Source organism: Lissotriton helveticus, chromosome 2_1 (assembly GCF_964261635.1).
Source record: "Lissotriton helveticus chromosome 2_1, aLisHel1.1, whole genome shotgun sequence".
Lineage (NCBI taxonomy): Eukaryota > Metazoa > Chordata > Amphibia > Caudata > Salamandridae > Lissotriton > Lissotriton helveticus.
In genome coordinates this window covers 1,314,946,685-1,314,969,837 of record NC_136059.1, presented here as the reverse complement: position 1 = coordinate 1,314,969,837, position 23,153 = coordinate 1,314,946,685, and the positions used below count along the sequence as shown (strand labels likewise).

Here is a 23,153-nt window from a genome sequence, read left to right as displayed (position 1 = left end):
TAAACAATGAAGGAATGCAAAAGAGAGGGGGAAAAACGGAAAGGGGGTCATGGTCATCTGATTTGGGAGCGCGGTGTGTGTGTCTAGTCGAGGGTCCATCAATGCAGTGGGGGCGCACGGTTTTTATTGGATAGGAACGGATGGCACAAGTGTGGCGCTAGGGAGGGCGATGGGTCTGCCTTGGTAGGTATTCAAAGGAGGGGAGTGTTGGGCAAGGTATCGCCATGTCTGCTAGCGTGGAGTGTTAGCAAGGGGCGCGTCGGTGGCGTTGTCTGGGTGGCCGTCATGTGTGGGATCCTGTGCTTGCTGACATCCCCTACGTAAGGAGCTTAACATTTCATCCCATAGTACTGCAATTGGGAACTGCCGTAACCCAGCTGTTTCCTCGCTATGGAGGGTGGTGCTTTCCGCTCTCGCCCAGTTGTCCAGGGATACGTGCCAGTGTGCCGTCAGGGGTGGAGTGGCTCGCTTCCAGTGTTTCGTGAGCAGTCGTTTGGCCGTGAGGAGGCCAAGGTCCCAGAAGCGAGAGGGGACTCTATTTAATTTGGTTCGCCTATATAGGCCTAGCACGCATGCCTCCCACGTGTGTGGTATCTTCATTGCTGTGCAGTTATCTAATGCCCTCAGTACAGTCTGCCAATACGTCTGTATCTGTGGGCATCGCCATAGCATGTGCAGCAGATCCGCTCCCTCCAGTGCACACCTCGGGCAGCCAGCCACAGCATCTGGGAAGTACTGGTTAATTTTGTCGGGTGAGAGGTACGCTCTATGCAGTATATAGAACTGGATCAGCTTGAAGCGAGCGTTGCGAGGAATGTGCCTGGGTCCCATCAGTATCATCTGCCATTCCTGGTCAGTCCAGTCCCTCCCTCTGTCTGCTGCCCATTTGTCACGCAACGGCTGTAGCGTGTGTTGCGTGTGTGTCAATAGTGCTTGATTCAGCCAGTGTACCACATGTGTGCCGTTCCCCATTACATGTAGGCTCTGTATTAATTGATGCGTCGGTAATTCCTCAGCAATGGAGCCCCACTTTTGTGTGTATGCCAGTATTATGGAGGTATGTTGCAAAAACTGTCCCGCTGGGAGACCCGTGTCAGTGGCTAGAGTCGCAAAAGGTATCAGGGCACCATCAGCGTATAGGTCTGCCATGGTGTCCACTCCGGTGCTCGTCCAATGTTCCAGTGCTGTTTCCGTGACAATAGAGGCGGTCTTGGGGGTGCCTAGAAGCGGGAGTGCCGGGGCATATGGTTTGATGTGTTTCGTGAGCCGTAAGCTTCTGACGTAGCATCGCACCGCCACGTCTACATGTAGTTGTGACGTTCTCCTCGGGTGTGTCAGGGGGTGGGACAGGGTATGTATCTGTGTGAGGGACAGGACAGATGTTGTCGTGGCTGTATCTTCCAAGCGGTTCCCCGCGAGCCAAGCGGTTACCCACTGCAGTTGTGCTGCTAGATAGTAAAGTTCGAGGTTCGGTACTGCTAGGCCTCCCTCACTAGTTGGCGTATATAGTTTTTGCAGGGCTACTCTGGGCCTTCCAGTATTCCATATTAGGTCCCTGAGCATGGATGCGAGTTCTTTGAAGGTGTGGGCCCGTACGTATACCGGGATGTTGGCAAAATAACTCCTTATGAATTCATACTCCTTCCTTGTACGCTGAGTGTATGTTTGTTGAAGCACACTAAGGGATAGGTCTGTATCTGTGTCTGATTTAATAGACCGTAGGGTCTCATTGATTTGGCGGCCAAACAATGTCTCATAATTGTATGGCATATCTAATATTCCAGTTTGAACTTCAGGTGTAAAAGAAGTGGCTTACAGCCAACCTTGTCTACGCAATAAAGTTGTTTTAAAAAGTTATCCGAAACCAGTTGAAATTATGTCCATAGCCATATTAATAATTACCAAAGGATTTTTTTCTCCTCCCTGAAGAATTACTTTTGCCTCTGCTTTTTTATCATCTGGCAAATACTCTAGGTATGGCGGTCTATCCAACCACATCTGACGGTCATATCTTGCAAGTATAGGTAAAGAGCTTGTGGCAATGATGGAGGTGGTTGCTGTGGCAAAAAAACGCTTGCCAATGTTGTCTAGTCTCCTGCCCTTTCAGTTCGGCAGTCCTGCACATGGCGATGTCGGGTTTCTAGGTGGTCGTTGAGTAGCTTGCATGACAGCCGAGTATTTTTCGGGGTGGCCAGCTAGACATAAAACAGTGTTTTCTGATGCTTTGTATTTTTGTCCAGGCATGGAATCACTGTTGGGACGGTGGCTGGTATGTTTATTATTTTTAGGCCCTCTGCTTAAATGTGATTGACTACAGCGATTGATTTAATAGTTTTACTGGCAGGTTCCTCAAACTTATAAAGAAAGTGTCATTCCATTTTGCTGTAGATGATAAGTGAAATCTTACTGACGCGTTTTCTATCAAATTGTTGAAGCTCCCTATGTTATCTGGGGAGTTTCCACCGTTGGGGGGGGGGGGGCAACATCATTTGGTTTGGTAACCACATGGTCATTCCATTCTGGGCCTGAATACAGGGGGGGGGGATTTGCTAGCCATCTGTACGTGAATGATGTGTTGATGGAGACATTCAATTACGGGGAGGTGAAAAATTAACTGGGGAGCGTAGTTTGGTTCATCTTCTTTGGGGCCGGGAACCTGTTGGTGTTGTAGGTTTCGAAAGCAGTCATTGAGGAAAGCACTTACAGTAGTCTTACAGCATGAGCCTGAAGTCTTTGGCCCAGGGCATCTGCAACATCTCATCTTGTTGTGCTTGTCTTGTGTGTTCAGAAGTGCCCAAACCATATTGCCATCCATCATCCTCATAATTGTCAACATCTTGATGTTGCACACAAGACTAATAAGTGCATCTTTGATCTGATGGAAAACCCATATCTCCATAGTCATTGCCCTTTTCTTCCAGATCCTGGTATTTCACCTTTAATTGAGACGGACAGCATCATGGTCCAAAGGGCTCATCCTCATCTGAGTGTTCTGTGTCAAAGAGGTGTTTGGTGGATGGGATGAAACCTTACTTGGGGATGTCTTTTCTAGCATTAGAGTCATTTCAAGGCCCTTGTCAGAATTCAGACTTATTTTGGTGTTGAAATTCTGTCTATTCTCGTCGACAAGAGTTGTTGTTGTCGAAAGTGTAGTACTTGTTAGTGCAGAGGTTGTCATGGCTCTGGAAACTGTAGCAACGGTACAGCAGATTTTCTTGTGCGGATATTCAGAGTGAAGGCTCTTTTTCCCACAAGTTCCACATGGCTTAAAAAGGTATTTCCTTGAAGCCTCTGCCATGTTCTGATTTATCTGTAGCTTAGCTTTATTGTTGAATCCTTTTACATTTTGATGAATAATATAGATATATTCACTTATCTAAATGACTAAAGGAACTCCCTTCTCAAACAACGTGGTGCAGAAATCTGAACAACAGTGGCATGAGTGAGGAGAGGTGAATGCTGTATTTTGCTCTGATTGGATGTTTTTGAGATATTTTATAATTATGTGAATAAGCTACTATTGAGGTTATGGTAAAGCTGTTCTGTATATGCTTAACATTGTACTGCTCACTATGTGTACCATGGGACTCGTAGTTAAACAAAAAATATGACGTAAGCATGTGAATCTATGAAATGCTGGATTACTTAGCTCATATCCTGAACAACTAATCCACCTCACGCCAAATATCAACATTTGTTCAGTGCAACTTTGCATATAATGCAGGTCAAGATCAGTCGCATCAGCATTGTGTCTAGTTCTTTGAATAAAGTGTGGGGCAAAATGACCAGCAGGTTGGTAAAGAAGTACAGCAGCTGAGGAAGTTTTACCATTTTGGATAGTGGTACCCGCCCTATAATAATTCCAGAAATTTACAGAGGTTCTTATTCCAGCCATTGCTTTACCAACATTACCAATCTCCAAGTCTGGGACATAGTGATATATGCGGTTACCTAAATAATTATGTGTGTCCCGCTAAGAAAAATAGAGTGGGTTCAGCAATCATCTGACTATTTCTATCCATAGCGCTCATCAGGAACAATCAGCAGTTGAAGTTTGAGGTCAGAGATAAGGCTAAATCTCTCCCGTATGCCCTTTATATATTTCAGTTGAGAGCAAGGTTCTCAGACATATAGCATTATCGCATCTCTGTACCAGAGATAGTATGTTCAATGTTTGATATTTGTAGGCCATTATTCATTCCATATTGTTAAAATGATATGCAAGCGGTGCTATAGCTAATATGAACAGGAATGAAGAAAGGGAACAGCCTTGCTGGTCCTCCCCTCCACACTCAAACTTGGAAACTATGCATTCCCAGTCTTGACAAGGGCCATACGAGACAAGTAGAATAAGGCAATCCAATTTAATACATACGGACCAAAATGCATTTTATTTTATCTTTTATAATTGGAAATGAGTATGTCCAGCCTAGAAAATCAAGCGCCTTTTCGATATTCAAGGCAACCATGGATGGGAATTTGACAGCCTCCAGGGTGAATGACTTAATGTGGAAGAGGACTGTTACGTTTGGTGATTCATTGAGGCCAGGAACAAATCTTTTTAGGTATGGCTGAACCAGTTAGTAGTCATTACATTATATTTGCAATGACATAACCTACTGTAAGAAAATGCCTCTTTTGTATGGTAACCCCCAAAGTTTTGGACCGATGCTGCCACCCTGAGTGGAACACAGTAAAAAATGACTGCCTGTCTGCCTTTGCAGACTGGTAGGGCAGTTTAAGACTGCTTTCTCGACCTGGCTATTATAATCAATGGCAAAGCCCAAACGCTCTTTTAATGTGTGTAAGTCACCCCTACAGGAGGCCTATCAAGAGCCAAGGCAGGGAGCAGCATATTAAAAAAGTAGAACAAGCATTTAACATGCTCTACCAGTAAAAACCTGCAATTGTAATTTTTATTTACTAGGAGAGAGACTGGTAGACCCATTGGCAAGTACATAGTTACACGCTGAACCCTCTGCTGTGCCAAGTTCTCAATGGGACTACCAAAGTTGGTATTTCAAGGTATCAAACATCTAGCTACATTAAGCCTGACGTGATGCCCAAATAGTAATTAATGTAATTTGTTGCCGCATTCAACTTTTAGAAAGCTGCTGCTCTGTTGCCCAGTTTTCCAGTGGCCATTTACTGAGGCTGGCCACAAGACAGCCTTCTGACTGCCTTGGAAGACATGTCAATTGCTACCTCTTCCTGGCAGTAAGCCACTTAGGATGTTGGCCCAAAAAGGGAAGCAGCCTTTGAAGGGCAAATGATAAACACACTAAAGAGGCTGCTCTTTTGTTTGGGTAGACAGGATGGCGTCGGGAATAGAGAGGGGAAACACTGGCTAAACCGTTTTTTCCATGAGTGTGTAGCCCACAAGTAGGCACGCCTCAATGATGGGCTACTGAGCTCCACATGCCAAGACAGGGGTCCCAAGATCTTGGGAGTCGGCAGAATAGAGCACTCTAGGGTAGATAATGCCACACTTCATAGGAAGTTGTCATCAGGTGGGAAGGGACATAGTAATCCTTTGGCTAGTGTTTGTGACCTCTCCTAAGGGAACTTTCTGGCCATAAATGGGGGACCCCTTGCAACCAGAACTCAGATCTAGCTTAACCGGAGACGAGTACCAAAGAAGGACTGCCCAACTGACCCTGGAAGTGGCACAGAAGAGACTGCAACGAAGTTGGACGGCACCTGCTGTTCTTTGCGCTAGCGAAGATAGGGACTGTGCCTGCTGTGTCTCGTTTGTGGAGAAGTCACCCTCCGAGCCTTGCTAGAAGCAGAAAATTCAAGGGTCAGTTGCCCACAAGAGCCACAAGAGCTGAAGTGGACTGCCTGGCGAGTTAGTAGCCGAAATCACTGCTTCATCGCTCCTCACCCTGTCCAGCCTAAGAGACAGGGACCCAAAACTCAAACGTTGCACCCGAGAGTCGGCGGGGTGCAGTGTGGTCGGCCGGATGGAGAGTTCTTGCCAAAAGAAGAAAACCACTGATTTCGCTGTGCTGAGCAAATGGACTTTTGCAGACCCCGAAAGGACTCAGAGGAACACCGTCCCCTGTAGCAGGAATCACCTCACTAGGTCCGTGGACTGAGGTGTAGCCCTGGAATAACCCCGTAACCTTCAGCAGCCTGTATCCCTTGCATCAGGACTACTCCAGAGAAGTCAATGGCAAGGAGCCATTGATGCTGGAGCTGGAAAGAAGAAAAATAAACAAGACAAGAGTGTTCCAAGGTAGTAACGAACCACCGGTTTAGAGCAAATAAACAACTTCACTTAAGGCGTTAAGGAAAGCCCTCACTCACCACCTAGTGATGACATGCTTCATCATCGGGCCCCACAAAAGAGACTTAGCGTCTCTTTTGTGTGCTTCAACGCCAGATCTACTGCGGAGCGGGTTGGTGGGTTAGGGCAGTGTTGTGCAAAGAAAATTAAGTGAGTGGTGAGAGGTTAAAATGAAGTCAGTGGAAAGAAGACTACTTTTCTTGGCAAGGTAACTGTTTCTTCGAACCTGCTTGTTCCCATTGCCTGGCTCCCTGTCGTAGTTGGCAGGCCAAAGCAACGCTAACTAACCGCATTAGACATTAACCAAGTTTTCTTTGAAAATGTTTCTAGGTTTCAAAGTCATTGGATTTGCCTATACTTGTTTGTGGTTAAGTGGAAAGTCCTGATGTATTCTTTCTTGTAAAATCTATATCTCCGGAACCCTGCAGTGGATCCGTTTCATTTTGGTGCCCATAACTTAATAAAAATATAATCTATTTTTACAAATTGGTGTCGGATTTCTTCAGTGTCAAGTTTCTTTCTTCTTCAATTGTTTTGATACTGTTTAAGTGCTATACACATGTGCCTTTGATTACATCTGAATGCTCAGAGCCACAGCTAACCAGAGTTGAGGCAAGGTTTAACAAACAAAACTTGACCGGTCCTAAAGGAGTTGGTAGTGTATTAGATGGTGAGGTCACACGACCACACCATATAATACACATCATTTCCTCAAACCTAGGGTTTTCTAATCTAGATTTATTAGTGATATTGATCTATATGAGTTTGCCTCTAGTAGTTCCTTTCCTAGCTCAGAGATGACTACTGTAACTCCTCCTTTGCAATTTCTGTCAAAACCCGGCTCCTCTAGAGTCTTTGCAGAGTGTTAGAAATTTAGTGAGGTTGCAAATCTGTCATGAAACGTCAAAGAATGGACATTCCACCACAATTGTTTCTTTCTTTCCATCTCTTTGATGATGTCCGAGACCTACAGCTAATGAGTTTATGAAAAAATTAGTAGCATAAATACAATTAACATTATTTGCCACTGTCATACTGAGAATAGAAACTGCATAAAACTATATAAAATCAAAAAACTCGGTGATTACGCTAAGCTTTTCAATACTCAACAAAACAAAGTGTCAATACTGCTCAATACTTTCTCTTGTGTGGCTGAATAATGAAAAAAACAATTATCCTGCAAAGACCTCTCTTTCAGTCCTGAATTAATCTTCAAAAATTATTTTATTTTTTGTTTTCAATTTTATCAAAACATCATATTTTTCGAAATTTGTTTTTACAATGTGACAATTATAAACATCTTATGTACAAAGGGAGCCCTTATCTATATATAATAAATGTGAATATATACAAAGAATATATGAAATAAAGTGAAACATTCTTGCAAGGCGAATGCATTCATTCAAAAAGATTGTGACTACTAACATTCAGTATCGCAATCATACTCAGAACATACAGCATCCACTCAAAAAATGAGAAGGGGGGAGAAAAGGAAAGTGGAAGTGTGCGAGTGTCCCTCACCTACAACTTATTTATTTCTTTAATCAGGTGGGGAGACTATGCCGTAGCTTTTTTTTTTTAATTGTCTAGTGACTAAACATAGGCCATCACAAAGTATCTAACTGCTTCTGTTGTTTTGTGATACAAAATATATTTAGATTGGTCTAACAGGAAAAAGGTCGACGCGTTTCTAATCCCCTGAAATGTGGGGATTATCCTCAGGACCACGTGGAGATATATCTGTCAGTCTTCGAAGTATGTCTCGAGTCTTTGTATGGTGGGGAGCATTCTGTTCAGGGAGACGAAGTGGCCTTTTTGAAAAAAGGGAGGGATTCGATAAAGCTTGTTTGTAGGAGAATCGCCTTTTTTGTAGGAAAGTCGGGATTGAATGAATCTGTTCAAATTTTGTTTGTGGTCGCTTCTGTGACCCTCCAAACTTTGCAGGAGCTCTTGCAATCGGCGTCTTAATCTGCCATGTATTCCATCTGTGTTAGAAATTTAGCGAGGTTGCAAATCTGTCATGAAACGTCACAGAATGGACATTTCACCATAATTGTTTCTTTCTTTCTATCTCTTTGATGATGTCCGAGACCTACAGCTAATGAGCTTATGAAAAAATTAGTAGCATAAATACAATTAACATTATTTACCACTGTCATACTGAGTATAGAAACTGCATAAAACTATACAAAATAAAAAAACTCAGTGATTACGCTAAGCTTTTCAATACAGTATATCCAGCAGTTTTCACAGGTCAGACAGTACAGGAATTTAATTGTAACAATATGAAAATAGTTATTGCCTGACCTAATTGTTAAAGTAAACCTTTCCATTTTTGCTACTTTACAAGAGTCTTAATCCTGTTTTTAACCATAATTTATATACTTCCACCTTACTAAAATCCTTCTGATCGATAAGCTAGAACTGCATTCTGTGACCTCACAAGTTACCACTTATGGACACTGTCACTGCAGTATTAAATTAATCATGTCTGAAATTCTAGCCAAAATTATATGACTGAAATCCAACACCAACAAATACATACAAGTGCCAACATTTATGTGACACTTTCAATACAAATTAGTATAAAGCAGTCTCAATGTTCCCTTTATTTCCGGTATCCAATGCATCCTGAAGCATATATACGGTTTAGTATGTCTCAATGGCATAGCACTGTGGAGCTTGTAACGATCATCTTCTAATCCTTATATAATACTCTATGTGCCATTTCCACCTTTCTTCTTCTTATCATTTTTGCTAGGTAGTTCAATAGGTACTTCTTTCCAGTGCAAAGCTTCTTTTTATGCATCAATGTGGTTGAGATGTTAGAGTAATTTTTCATCAGCAGGTTTGTATGCTTACAAATTTGCATTTCTAATTCTACTGCATCTTTGCTATTTCAGTCTGTACTTTATACTTCTTTTCTGAAACCGATATTCTTCAGTTAAGACACAAAGCCTGCCAACTTGCAAAACAAACAGTTGTTAAGGAATAAAGAAGGACAAATAACAGTTTTGGCATAAAGAATGACAATGAACATATTTTTTAAAAAAATGCTGCAGCTGTGTTGAAGTAGCTACATCATTATTAATCATGTCCTTACCTTCACCAAAATCTGCTTGGTGGACTGGCGTTTCTGTAATTGGTTCAAAGTCTCTTGTCATCATTATAAGAGTTTGCTGACCTTCATAAAAAAATAAAAATAAATGTTAATGGGTCCATTCCAGAAGAAAGCCACTATCATCCAAAATATCCGCTTTCTAATAACTGGATCCAACCAGAGCTTTTTCTGAACAAATCGAGTGGCCGAGTTGACCGGCATTGAATGACCGTGGAACTGGAGAAAAATCTAAGTTATGTTTTTTAAACAACACACAATAGGGCGTGCATTTAAAATAGGCTAACAATCTATTCCAAGACTTTTTTTGTTAAAGTGTACGAGTATGAAGAAGTAAAAAAAAAAAAGGGTGTTTGTTTTATCTCTTTGGCTCACTGAATTGCAAGAGATCGTCTACTACCTCATGTAATTCAAGCTTGCAAACAGCCGTCACTACTACATTTCTACTACACTGTTTTGTACGCTGAATTAGAAGGACCATACAATGACTCAATTTATCGCAACAGCCAACATTCAAACGAAAAAAACATCTATGCCTTCATACCTGTTACAAGGAGGACAAGCTCTTGGTCAGGGCTCCAACTCATGGCAGTGAGGCCGCTGTCTACAGTCCCAACACACTCCAGCTGTTAAAAATACATAGTACAAAAAGGAGAAGGTATGAAAAGCCGCCACAGAAAAATGATGTAGGAAACAAGAGAGCAAAGGACATCTGATTAGGCCCTCCAAAGCTGCACAGTTACTTTAGTTTTCAAAGTTTAAATACAAACCTAGTCAGCCCAAACAAATTAGTTAGGTGATCCTTAACTCATAACATTGTCTGCATCTCCTCTTTATATGTTGTTATACATTTTTCTAGTGAGGTTTCAATTAGCTAAGAGATTACCAGTAGTGTGGGATGAGGCAATGTGATGTCTTGAAGCTAAACCACAGATCCTTCTCTGACACAATAGTAGTTTGACCCAGCAACAGAAACATAATAGAGCTATCTGTAAAATGTTAAGTGCATTCATTAAGTTCATAAATGTGAGTGTACTTCTCCTTACATTTACTCTTCGTTTTCCATGAATGTTACAGGTTAAGATTTATTTCTTCAAGTATCTTTTCCTAGTTCCTGTTCTAGTATCTATTTTGGATAAAAAGTGACTTTAAGATGTTGAAAATATGCTGAAATGGCTGTGGTTCTACTACAATTATCATTGCAAGTACACTTAATCACATATATATGCCAGGACGAACGCCTCTGGCCGAAACGCGTAGGTCGTTTGTTTATCTCTAATGCACCCTGCACCTTACACTTTTGAAAAAGAGAAATAACAAAAAAATGAAATAAAGAACGTTTTGTAAGTACGACTTGCCGTGGACTTGCTGTTGTGAGTGCTGCCTTTCTGTGCCCCTCAGGAATCTTGGTGATACGAATCGAGGGGAAACGCAAGAATATATATATATATATATATATATATATATATATATATATATATATATATATATATATATATATATATATATATATATATATCTCAATTTCATCAAAATGCTCAGAGACTTAACAGACTCCCTGCTTGTAGACCACATATTCGCTCTGGGGAGTCTCGTCTCTGCAAGTACAACATTCAAAATTCCTTCGCCACCAAACAGGAATGAGCGGGCCACACCAGAGCACCCATCTTTGAAAAAGCATTTATTGCAGGCTGCCCTTATTAAATAGACAGTCTTCATTCCTATGTGCGTGTTCTATATTTTTTTTATGGAACCTTTCTGTTTATTTATAGCTATCCGTCGCTTCAATTACACAGGTGAGTGCCTATAACCATTGGCCGGCAGCGTATATCCAAAGGAGCGGGTCTACACAGCTTTGCGCCTAAAACCTGGAGGCTGGCTGCGAAAGGATCATATTATTTTTAAATCAAGACAAAATAATACTAGAAGAAACAACAAGAGAACACCCAGTCCAAACCATAGCCCAAACCCACACCAGTCGTCTGTCATTCTAGACTGTGTGGAAAATGTTTGCAGATTAGGATATTTGGGGATCTGTGGTCGGACTCAGTGAAGATAATACTGCCTCCGCCCTGGGCCTTTGAAGTAATCTCAGTATTTGCAAGTATTTGAGACATGTGATCTCTCGTAGGTCTGTCGAGAATCTGGAGAAAGGGGGCCCAGAGCTCGGCATACTTCTTGCCCTTATGTTCCTCAACTAGGGACATGCGTTCCATAGCCAAAGTTAACCATAGTTTGTGCAGCCATGCCGCGTGGTCTGATGTAGTTGAGGTGCCCCAGCAGGCCAGGATTACTAGACACGCTGCCAGCAGTGTCAATGCTATTTGTCTTCCCTTCAGGGAACGTAGGGGTAAAGTCAGAGAGTTGGGGGGAGCTAGAATGCGCACAGGGGAATGGCTGACTCTTAAGGCAGCTCCGCAGGCCAGGTTAGAAATGCGGCTTAATAACTAGCATTGCGGACTCATAATCGCGATCAAAGTTAAGATCTGGACGTCGGAATGCAGCGGCACTGTTATGTACCCCTCACACTGCTGCCTTCGCAACGCGACAATAACAAAATCCGCAAAACGGCAGAACGACGTTGAACGGACCGCGACTTCCACAAGATGGCGGCACCCAATTAACTGAATCCAGCGGAGCACCGCGATTGTGAGTCACCGCAATTAATCAAGGAGACTCGCACCGGACAAATTGCTGTCCTTGATCGATACAGGTGTGTCACCAGCGGTAAAGCAGAGTGTGGTGTGCACGTTTGTAACCAGGACCAGGCGGCGTTGACCTAAAGTGGTGACGCGAACCAGGCAAGACGACCGCTGACGCTTACCGACATCAGCCCCATAAGGCAGGCTGACCAGAGGCTGTATATGCACGAGCTGCCTGGGACAATGGCTTTGCCAGCAACGTGAGACAGACTGCTCATGCCGGTACTGTGTGTATATATGGGTGTGTATATATGGGTGTACTAGATGGCCTTGTGCCTGGTTACTAATAGGTCAGCAACGTCCGGGACCCACAGTGCCTGAGGGGAGATAGTGCGGCACACGTGGGGCGACAACCTGTGTCTCTCGCGGGGGCCTGCATGCTCCGACCTCCATAAACTGCTGAACTTAACGTATTGGGGCAAGAAAAATGTGCAAAGAAGGAAAATAGCGGGAAGTGCTGCACCGTGACCCAGTGCGATCAGGGTAAGCTCAGCGTGTGGCGGTGGCTGTAATATGATGTGGGAACTGTACTAGACAGCAAAGAAAGCACCAAAAGTACCGCTGACCCAAACATGTGGAAGTGGGGCATGGAGGGTACAGCGCAGAAAGGTATTCAGACGTGTTGAATGGTCCACACGGCACTAGAGCAAAATGGCGGCAAGAGGGATGTGAGACGGGCGCTACAGTGAGCCAACTGTGCTTCATTGGCCCACCTGGGCAGACTCTGCGCCTGCACGCCAAAGTAGTTAAAATAAGGGTGGATAATCGAGTGTCCAGCTACAACTGAAGACCACTGCCCCGGACCATCCTGGCCCATTGGGAGGGTGCATGGCACACTTTAAGGAACCTGCTGTGTGTGGCGCGTTCACCTAGCTGCTCCTTTGATAGTGGTTATTGCTGGTGTTGTGCGACATCCAATGTGTCACCTTTACACAACGTGTGCTTCCAAAGTGAGTAGTGTTCATGCAGTATTGTGCATGCACTATATTATATGATGACTGGATTGCATTAGTCTCAACGCGCCGCTGTACAAAGTGCGTCATCCTCACCGCTTTTCCTGGAAATCTCTGCCAAGCCCTAGCCACACTGTAAGGCGCACCTCATGGTCTAAGCAGTGCGAGCGAGTCCCGGCAGACCTGTAATCTATCTAATGCCTCTCCCATTCCTGGTTGTATACTGCTGTACCACAACTGCGCGACAACGGGTAAGCCTGAGAAGCAACAATCCAAGTTGCCTTTTGAGTCAAAGAAACAAACCAAGAACGCGATGGCGACTTTGGACGGTGACACGGAGGGTGAAGCGGGGCAATCTAGCGGCATGGAGCATCACCAACATGTTGATAGCATGGCGGCTAAGTTAGACAAACATGGAGAACGCCTGGTGGAGGCCGAAACCAGAATTGCTGCTGTGGAAGATGAATCGCACATCACCACCAAGAAATGCTCTGACATTGAGAAGATCTTAGATGTCATAAAAAACAAAGTAGAGGACTTGGAAGCGAGATCCCGCCGCAATAATGTCCGCATTGCAGGTGCTCCGGAATATACCAACACCGGGAAAATGGAAACAAACGTGGAGGGAATGATCAGGAGTATATTTGGTACGGAACCATTCTCCACGGTACTCATAGTAGAAAGAGCACACAGATCATTAGCCCCGAGACCAAAACCTGGAGCAACTCCGAGACCAATAGTGGCCCGCATACTTAATTACAGAGATCGTGACACCATCCTACGGCTGGCAAGAGAGAAGCAGGAAATAAATTATCAAGGAAACACACTGGAATTCTACCCAAACTTCACCATGGCTGTCCAGCTGGTGCGCAAGGAGTACAACCCGGCAAAGCAGAAGCTGCGGGAGCTGGGTATTGAATATGCCATGCTCTACACTGCACGTTTAAATGTGATGCATGACGGTCACACCACAATCCTTCAAACACCGAAAGAGGCACAGGACTTTCTGAAGCAAATTCACCTCAGACGCAAGGAGAAAAGTCGTGACGAGCAGCATCGCGATTCGGAATGAACAATCACAGACACTGCTGTATGCACGGTATTTCCGAAGTTCAAATCTGGTAAGATGCATGGGTGGCACTTAACTGGGACAGTGAACTATTGACACTTTAAAGCTATGGTGTGGGCCCAGGCTATATGTGCACGAATGGGGTGAGGTGCTCTGTCGTGACATGCTAGACGCTGTACATTACCTACCTGTATCCTTTGCAAAACACTGTATATGTTATGGGGGTGACTTTTGTAATCAGAAGGAGGGGGTACATGCGGGGAGTAAGCGCTCATATAGACTATTAAATCCCAGCACTACTGGGCACGAACAATAATGGAGATGTATGTATAAACTGTGTCACACTTCCAGGGTTATTATCATAGTCACCTCTGTTGTGCATAGGTTACAAGAGTACTGATGGGTAACTCAGTAGATCGTGACATCACCGGAATTACCTGCTTGCATATTTGAGATCTGGGAATCTTTGCCTATATTCCGATCCCACGAGCCTATTATTATTGTTAATTGGACGCTTTGCAGGAGGGGTGTCTATACATTTAAATGCCTGGGAGTCGGTTGCACTACCTGTGAGGTGTTGCCGATCTTCCTACTACTAGGTTGGACCTCAGTATGTACAGTCTGTATATCAAAATTGACACCTGGCCACATCCACTATGTTGGATGCAGATAAGTGCACCGGGCGGACTCCCCGCACGGGAGTTCCCCAACCAATGTTTAATTCTACAATTTTATGTTGTTCGGGTTTGTCTTTGGCATAATTGGGATGCTGAAGTGGGTGGGGGAAACGAAGTTGGGTTTTGTTTCATGGACCTATGCACTTGAGAAACATCGCAGAAATCCAGTACTCTTCCATCATATGTATTGTGGATACTTCATTTAAGGAAGGTATATGTGACATGCATGCTTTAGTAGTTATTCGACATGCTATCAAATGATGCGCTTCACTGACGTCTACTGAAAAATTGCAGTCAAAACATTTGAATTTCTTAACCTGGAACGTAAGAGGTTTGAACAACCCACAGAAAATTCGCCAAATATTCACTTAATTTGACAGGCTAAGAATCGATATAGCTCTCCTTCAGGAGACACATATAGCTTCTCCCTATATGTTTACAATGGGTCAATATGCTCTACACCGCCCCGGTGGCACGCATTAAAGTTATGTAACACAACAAGGTCCAAGGGGAATTATATTTAAAGACCACTAGAACCAGTCTGCACACCCAGTTCACAAGTAGCAAAAAAAACAAAAGACTAGTAGTGGTCTAAACTAAGCAATGAAGACTGAGCAAAAAGACAGAAGCAAGATACTACGTGTCGGAATGGCTATGTGTGTGAAAGAAAGGAAATGAATCCCATCAGCCCACCCAAATGGCGGAGCCTCATCATCTGTTAACCAATATATATCCGACACAATCCAAATCACTAGAGAGAATAGACAGGGATGTCCTCTCTCTCCTTTATTATTCGCGCTAGCACTTGAACCTCTGGCGTGCAAAATAAGGCAGAGGCATCACTACTCAGCGCTTCAATTTCCACAGCGGCCACTGCATATTTCACTGTATGCAGACGACATGATGTTATACGTACGCGATCCCGCACAAAACCTGAATCCTCTATTGAGGGAATATATAAAATTTGGGCAACAATCAGGACTTAAAATAAACTGGTCCAAATCCCTGATCATACCACTAACTGATACCACATGCCCGCATTATATTGACTATCCATTAGAATGGCAGGAGGAACCCGTAAAATATCTGGGAGTCTGGTTTCATAGAGATCCAGAACTCGTAATCCGTACTAATTATGGTAGGGTGGTAAATGCTATAGAGGACAAAATAGTTTGATGGAACCACCTGCCGCTGTCGCTGGCTGATCGGTTAGTCATAGTTAAAATGGTAAACCTGCCGAAGCTGCTATATTTATTTAATAACATCCCAATAAAGCCACGGATGGCGGTGTTTCGTAGGATTTCCACCATGGAACTGAACCTAATATGGGCGGGAAAACATGCATGAATAAAACTAAGGGCTCTAACATTACCCTATTCACAAGGGGGTTTTAAGGTGCCTGATTTTATGCTGTATTATCTATGTGCGCATGCGCAATACGCACACTTTTGGTATCATGAGGTCCCTTACCTCAAGCATGTTGCCAAAGAAGAAGGTGATGCTTCTCCTATACCACTGACAGCTATTATTACACACCGCAGACCCTAGCTGCATAACCGGGATATTAACACCATAGACACGACAAACAAAGCTTGGCACACGATGGGACGTAAAGCATATAAACTACCACTATATGCTGCCGCGCTGCCACTCCACCAACACCCGGAATTATCGGTCACTCAGGAAAAGGTGGGAATGGGATTACTTGAACAAGTTGGTATAGTTACAATGGGTGACTTATATCAGGATGGCAAGTTTAGGACTTTGGATGATCTCACTTTCTTTTTTTTCTTTTACATTTTAAAGACCTTTATTGGTTATAGCACGTGTCATACACAGCAAATGGCCTACAAACCGGAGGCCGGCCACTCGAAATGTCAAGGAGAAATAACTGTACGTATCTCGTATCACACAGCCTTTAAGCCGACAACCCGGATGTCCGGCGGCGAAATAATTCAAGAGTATGAAACAAAAGCAAAAGAAGGGATCATCTGAAGGAGAATGTCATCTCACATCCCTAAGTGTACCCTACTGAGTCCAGTAGTATGCGTAGTCTCCAGACCCTGCTCCGCAGCGCCAGCCATCCATGTTCTCAAGAAGGTCAAACACAACCAAAAACTCAAAAGAAACCCCTCCCCATCCCCCCCACCACACACATCTCTCGCCATGCTGTTCCAGAATGTTCGCCACTACCTGCATCTCAATCTAAACTATTATGCTGCCTCGTAAGTACCATAATGGTTAAAGCTCTCCATCCCACGCCTAGCCGCAACCAGTGGGGAGGTCCTGATCCAACCCCATGTCCCCTGTCAACCGGGTATTACTCTAAAGGTGCTAAGCAAGGGCAACCCCAATCCTATGCACCAGTCTCACAATCACCCGCTCCCCTGAGCCAGCACCCAGGGCTGCTCCGTCGAGTGTTAAACTATTCCACTTCAGCAATTTGTTCTCCTCCAAGTGCTCCCCCCTCCCCAGCTGTACCCACTTCCTCCGCTACATCTAGTTCCCTAGCCTCTAGGGGCGCCTGGTAGATACCCCAGAAGTTCTTCGGACGACTGGTTGGTGGCAATAGCTCACTGTAATGCTCCGACTGGGTGCAGCAATACAGCATATCTTGCGCCCATCTTTTCACCGTGGGCAGAGGTCCTCTCATCCAGCATAACGCTAGCATGCGCCTGGCAATCAGCATTCCCATGTCCGCAAGGCGCCTAACAGCCACCGGCAGAGGCTTGGAGTATCCCAGTAGTGCCAGCGCCGGATCAGGGGTCAAGTTTATTCCAAGGATCTCGTTCAATTCAGCGTAAACGCCATTCCAATATTTACTGACCCCCGGGCAAGTCCTCGCCAGATGCAAAAAATCCGCGACCTGCGCGCGACAACGCTCACATTCCGCCGAGTACCGGAGGCCATATCTATGCAATCGCTCTGGGGTATAATAAACTCTCTGAAGAAATTTAAAGTGAATCAATCTGTGCCTACCATTTAGCGATACCCTCTTCGTGCTCGTGCAGCAGTATCTCCACATTTCTTCGTCGACAGTGGTCTGGCTTTCATGTACTGGTGCTCCTTATGCGTCATTGCAGCCTTATATAGCACTGTCACGAGCTTGCGAGGTGAGTCTGCCTTAATTACATACGTAAGTTCCGGTACCTCCGGTGGCTCCGCCAAATCAGGCCCCAACAATTCCAGAAACGCGCTGTGGACCCTGTAATACTGAAACTTCATTAACAATGAGCTATGGGCTATGTCCGTCTCCTCCTGGTCCCACCTCTTAACCATGCCATCTAGGAACAAGTCTCCCATCGTGAAGATGGCCAGGCTGTGTAGCGCTTGGATTACGCCACGCTCTGTAAGCGGCGTAAGCCAGAGGGCCCATTCTATTGGCTTGGAGGGTGAACATATAATTCATGGACCATAATGTTTTGGGGCAACAAGCTGGTAGGACAAGCAGTGTGCGACAAATTGGACTTTCGAATATATGAGAGCTCCCCCCTGCGCCTGCAGGAGAGAGTGCCAAGCATTATTCGTGGCTGTAATAGAGTCCAATATGCCAGTCCTGCGGTCCATCGGCCGGCATATCGTGGCCGGCAGTGGCAGTGGATCTGCAAAAAGCTGTTCCATCCGAACATGTGGAATGTGCTCATCCCCATGTATCCAAGTGTGGAGGTGTGCTGCCTGTGCCACTCTGTAGTACAGTTCGAGATCCGGGGTCGCAAGGCCACCCATGTTGTATGGAAGTGTCAAAAGAGACCACCGTACTCTAGGCTGTTTGCCCGCCCAGGCAAGCTTAACCATTAGCTGTGTCAGAGTCTGAAAGAAAACTTTCGACAGCACCATCGGAATAGCGCTAAATAGAAAGAGGAATCTAGGGAGAACTACCATTTTCATGATAGCAATGCGCCCCATGAGTGAAAGGGGGAGTTTGCACCAAACGTCAACATCATCTTCCAGTTTACTGCAGGCTACCCCATAATTTTCTCGGAGTAATGTCTCAGGATCCTTGTGGATCCGGACTCCCAGGTACCTAACTGGGTCGCTGGACCACTGCAGGGGGAACTCCATGTCGAATTGTCCCGTTACCGGGGTGAGTGGGAAAACGACCGACTTCGACCAATTGACCTTCAACCCAGAGAGCACCCCGAAGTGAACAACCTCTCTAAGCATGGAGGACAGGTTGTGCTCTGGGTCGCGGACATACAACAAAGTATCATCAGCATATGTCGAGACAACAATCTTGTAAGACGGAAAGCTGACTCCCTCATGCCCATGGTATTCCCGCAATGCGCAGGCCAGTGGCTCAGCCACCAAGGCATATAGCAGCGGAGAAAGGGGGCATCCCTGTCTCGTTCCTCTGCCGATCTGGATAGGGTCAGTGACCAGATCTCCCAGACGAAGTCGTGCTGTCGGCTTATGATACAGTGCCCCTATCATTTGGAGAAACGGCTCGCCCACACCAAACCGCCGCAACACCAGGGTCATGAATGGCCACGCGACAGAGTCAAAGGCCTTTTCCATGTCCAGGAAGACTGTAACTGCCTTTACGACCTGCCGAACATGCTGTATGGTGCCCAATACCATTCGTATATTATACGTCAAGTTTCTGCTGGGGATGAAACCAGCCTGCTCCGGCGCAACCACCTCATGGGCCAGGAGGGCGAGTCGCCAACACTTTAGCATAGATCTTGGTGTCCACGTTCAACAATGAAAGAGGTCTGTATGAGCTGCCCTCACTGGGATCCTTTCCTGGCTTGAGTATGGTAACTATAAGTGCTTCTCTCATCGAGGGCGGCATGACGCCGTCCACACAAATGTCATCAAAAAGCTTCGCTAAATGGGGAAGCAATTTATCTTGAAAGGCTTTATAAAAGGCAACAGTCAGGCCATCTGGCCCCGGTGCGCTACCTGAGCGCATGCTCGCGAGGGCCTCCGTTATTTCGTCTTGTTCTATGGGTTGAATTAGAAATTCACGATGGGTATTGGACAGTTGTGGCAAATCGATGTGATCTAGATAATCAGTTGCCTCATCAGTAAGGTCCCCCCCTTTAGTGGAATAAAGATCAGAGTAGTACCTCCTAAATTCACCCACAATGTCCAACTCTACAGTCACCATGCGTCCGTCCGAAACCCGCAGTTCCGAAATGAGGGACGTCCCCCTATTCCCTTTAAGTAGTCTAGCTAATAAAGAACCCGGTCGTTCCTCCTCCCCATATATGCCTGCAGTAGCATATTTCCCCATATGCTGCACCTCTCTGTCAGCTTCCTCGTGATATTCGGAGATCAGTGTTTTGATTTCCTCGGTCACTGCGTCACAAGGTGAGGCCTGCTGCCTTTGCTCAAGGGACGCCAGCTGTTTTTCCAGTGCCGCTAGCCGCTAGCCGCTGTCGGATAGATTTAAGCACGCTAGAGTGCTTTGATATTGCCACTCCACGAATATAGATCATGCACTGGGACAGGAACAGACTAATTTGCATATAGCCAAGTTCTGAGCTGGGATGGTGCAGTGAGCTAAAAAACGGTGATGGATCAAGCCCTGATCTTTGGACTGGGTAAGAGTGGTCTGCTTAATTCAGGCACTCTGTTCATCACCACCCCCTTTTCTGAATCATTTTGTCCACCATAAGCGTGGAAGGGTATACTCAGATGTGAGTCCCTTGCTCATTGCACCATCAGGATTCAAGCAAGCCGGGCCGACGACGCCTGAAATGGCAGAAACCGGTCCCCGGAAGCTTGTTTCCTTCCCAGTATAAGAATTGGCTTGGTAGTTTGGTTTGCCCTGTTCCCATCATGCACTGGGACAGGAACAGACTAATTTGCATATAGCCAAGTTCTGAGCTGGGATGGTGCAGTGAACTAAAAAACGGTGATGGATCAAGCCCTGATCTTTGGACTGGGTAAGAGTGGTCTGCTTAATTCAGGCACTCTGTTCATCACCACCCCCTTTTCTGAATCATTTTGTTCACCATAAGCGTGGAAGGGTATACTCAGATGTGAGTCCCTTGCTCATTGCACCATCAGGATTCAAGCAAGCCGGGCCGACGACGCCTGAAATGGCAGAAACCGGTCCCCGGAAGCTTGTTTCCTTCCCAGTATAAGAATTGGCTTGGTAGTTTGGTTTGCCCTGTTCCCATCATGCACTGGGACAGGAACAGACTAATTTGCATATAGCCAAGTTCTGAGCTGGGATGGTGCAGTGAGCTAAAAAACGGTGATGGATCAAGCCCTGATCTTTGGACTGGGTAAGAGTGGTCTGCTTAATTCAGGCACTCTGTTCATCACCACCCCCTTTTCTGAATCATTTTGTCCACCATAAGCGTGGAAGGGTATACTCAGATGTGAGTCCCTTGCTCATTGCACCATCAGGATTCAAGCAAGCCGGGCCGACGACGCCTGAAATGGCAGAAACCGGTCCCCGGAAGCTTGTTTCCTTCCCAGTATAAGAATTGGCTTGGTAGTTTGGTTTGCCCTGTTCCCATCATGCACTGGGACAGGAACAGACTAATTTGCATATAGCCAAGTTCTGAGCTGGGATGGTGCAGTGAGCTAAAAAACGGTGATGGATCAAGCCCTGATCTTTGGACTGGGTAAGAGTGGTCTGCTTAATTCAGGCACTCTGTTCATCACCACCCCCTTTTCTGAATCACTCCACGAATATAGACCTTAAAGGCCTCCCATACAGTGAGGAAGCTGTCCACAAAGCCAATATTTGCCTCGAAGAAGACATCTATCTCCTCCGCTAGTTCGCCCCTGAACACTGGGTCTAGCAGCGAGTAAGGTGGAAAGCGCCATGTGAATGGAGGAATCGTTTTCTTAGGGGATTCCAGCACCAGTAGCAGAGGGGAGTGATCAGACAGCGTCCTAGGCAATACTATGCAGGAACTAATTTGAGTCATCATGGAGGAGGAGGACAACCGGTAATCTATTCTGGTATGGATGTTATGATAAGCAGAATAATGGGTGTATCCCCCCTGATTACGGTGCCTAAACCTCCATACATCTTCCAAGTCAAGTGTGGTAATCGCCAGCTGAATCGTTTGCGCCGCAGCCGAGGGCCTGCGCAGTGGGCCTGCAGACGTATCTAGCGCTGGGTCTAGTACTGAATTCGATCTCCCCCCCACAAAAGTCGCGCAGCAGGGTAAGAGCGTGCCACAGCCATCACTTTGTGAAAAAACACAGAGGAGTCATAATTCGGGCCATAAACGTGATTATCAACAGGTCCAGCCCCATACCCGCACATCGGGACACCACAAAACGTCCCTCAGGGTCAGCAGTCAAAAGTGTCTGGGTAAGCTTAGATCTAGGGTTGACCCAAGTCAGTACTCCCCTGGCGTGGGATGTAAAGCCCGCAGCAGCTATGTTACCCGCCCAGCCCCTGCTAAGCAGCATTCTACTCGCGAGGGGTAGGTACGTCTCCTGTAGGAGAGCAAGGTCTACGCGCTGTCGCTATAAATAGTACATCACTTTCCTGACCTTGCGGTGGTCATTAAGGCCGCGCACATTCCACGTGAGGGCTCTGAGTGAAGCTTGTGGAGCGCTGTTATTCAGCGTAGGCGTGGAAGTCATAAGAGTCGTACAAGTACAGCACGTACATCAGGCAGTCTCCCCATGGCTTAACAGGCGATGTGCATAAACAATGAAACCACAACAGACTCCTCAACCCACCGTCTATCAACAAACAGTCCTTAAACAGACCCACTCCCCACCCACAGCAGACCCCCCCCCAACCTGGCCTTGCCGACCCCAAATCCAACCCACCCACCCTCAATCCCTCCCCTTAGATTCGACGACTCAAATGAGTCATTTGGGAGCATCGTGCATGGGGGCAGAGGTTGCCATGCCACCATCCACCAATGCTTAAATACACAATATCTCAGCAGCCTCGTATGGCTCCCGCCGTGGCTCCATATTCACACCAACCAGTAAGCAAGTAATCTGGAGCGGCCCGAGACATTATCAGCTATGAAAAGCAGTGTAGAAAGCAGCATGTCCCCACCATCTAGGGAGGGATGGCACCGTGAAGGCGTCCCCTCATAAAATCACAGAGATCGTAACGAACAGAAACACTATTAGCACAAGCAAGTCATAGGGTACGATCAGAATCTTGGGTCCCACCACAGCGCACAGCCCCCACCCCAGTGGAACTGTTCGGCAGATATGACAATGTCTATAGTCCAGGTCCATAGCATAGCCATCTCAGGAGAAGACCCCACATCCACCTTACCGCATCTCATGACCTGCTTCAGTAGGGCCACAACTCCTGCTCGTCCAGATGGCTATCCGCCTCAGCCTCAGAGCGTTGCTCCTTGGCATCCCCGCGACGCTCCTTCGCCCATTTTTTCAGGGCCTGT

The 23,153-nt window shown here is 45.7% G+C and overlaps 1 protein-coding gene across 1 annotated transcript in view; it reads right to left on the bottom strand.

Annotated features, from left to right (window-relative positions):
* The window catches only part of ELP1 (elongator acetyltransferase complex subunit 1), an 861,256-nt gene that overhangs the window by 699,042 nt on the left and 139,061 nt on the right, over window positions 1-23,153 (bottom strand). Inside the window, exons 4-5 of the mRNA XM_078676240.1 lie at window positions 9,952-10,033; window positions 9,393-9,473 (exon numbers count right to left, since the gene is read on the bottom strand). Of these exons, the coding sequence (XP_078532366.1) occupies window positions 9,393-9,473; window positions 9,952-10,033 (163 nt within the window). The remainder of the gene's footprint in view (window positions 1-9,392; window positions 9,474-9,951; window positions 10,034-23,153) is intronic.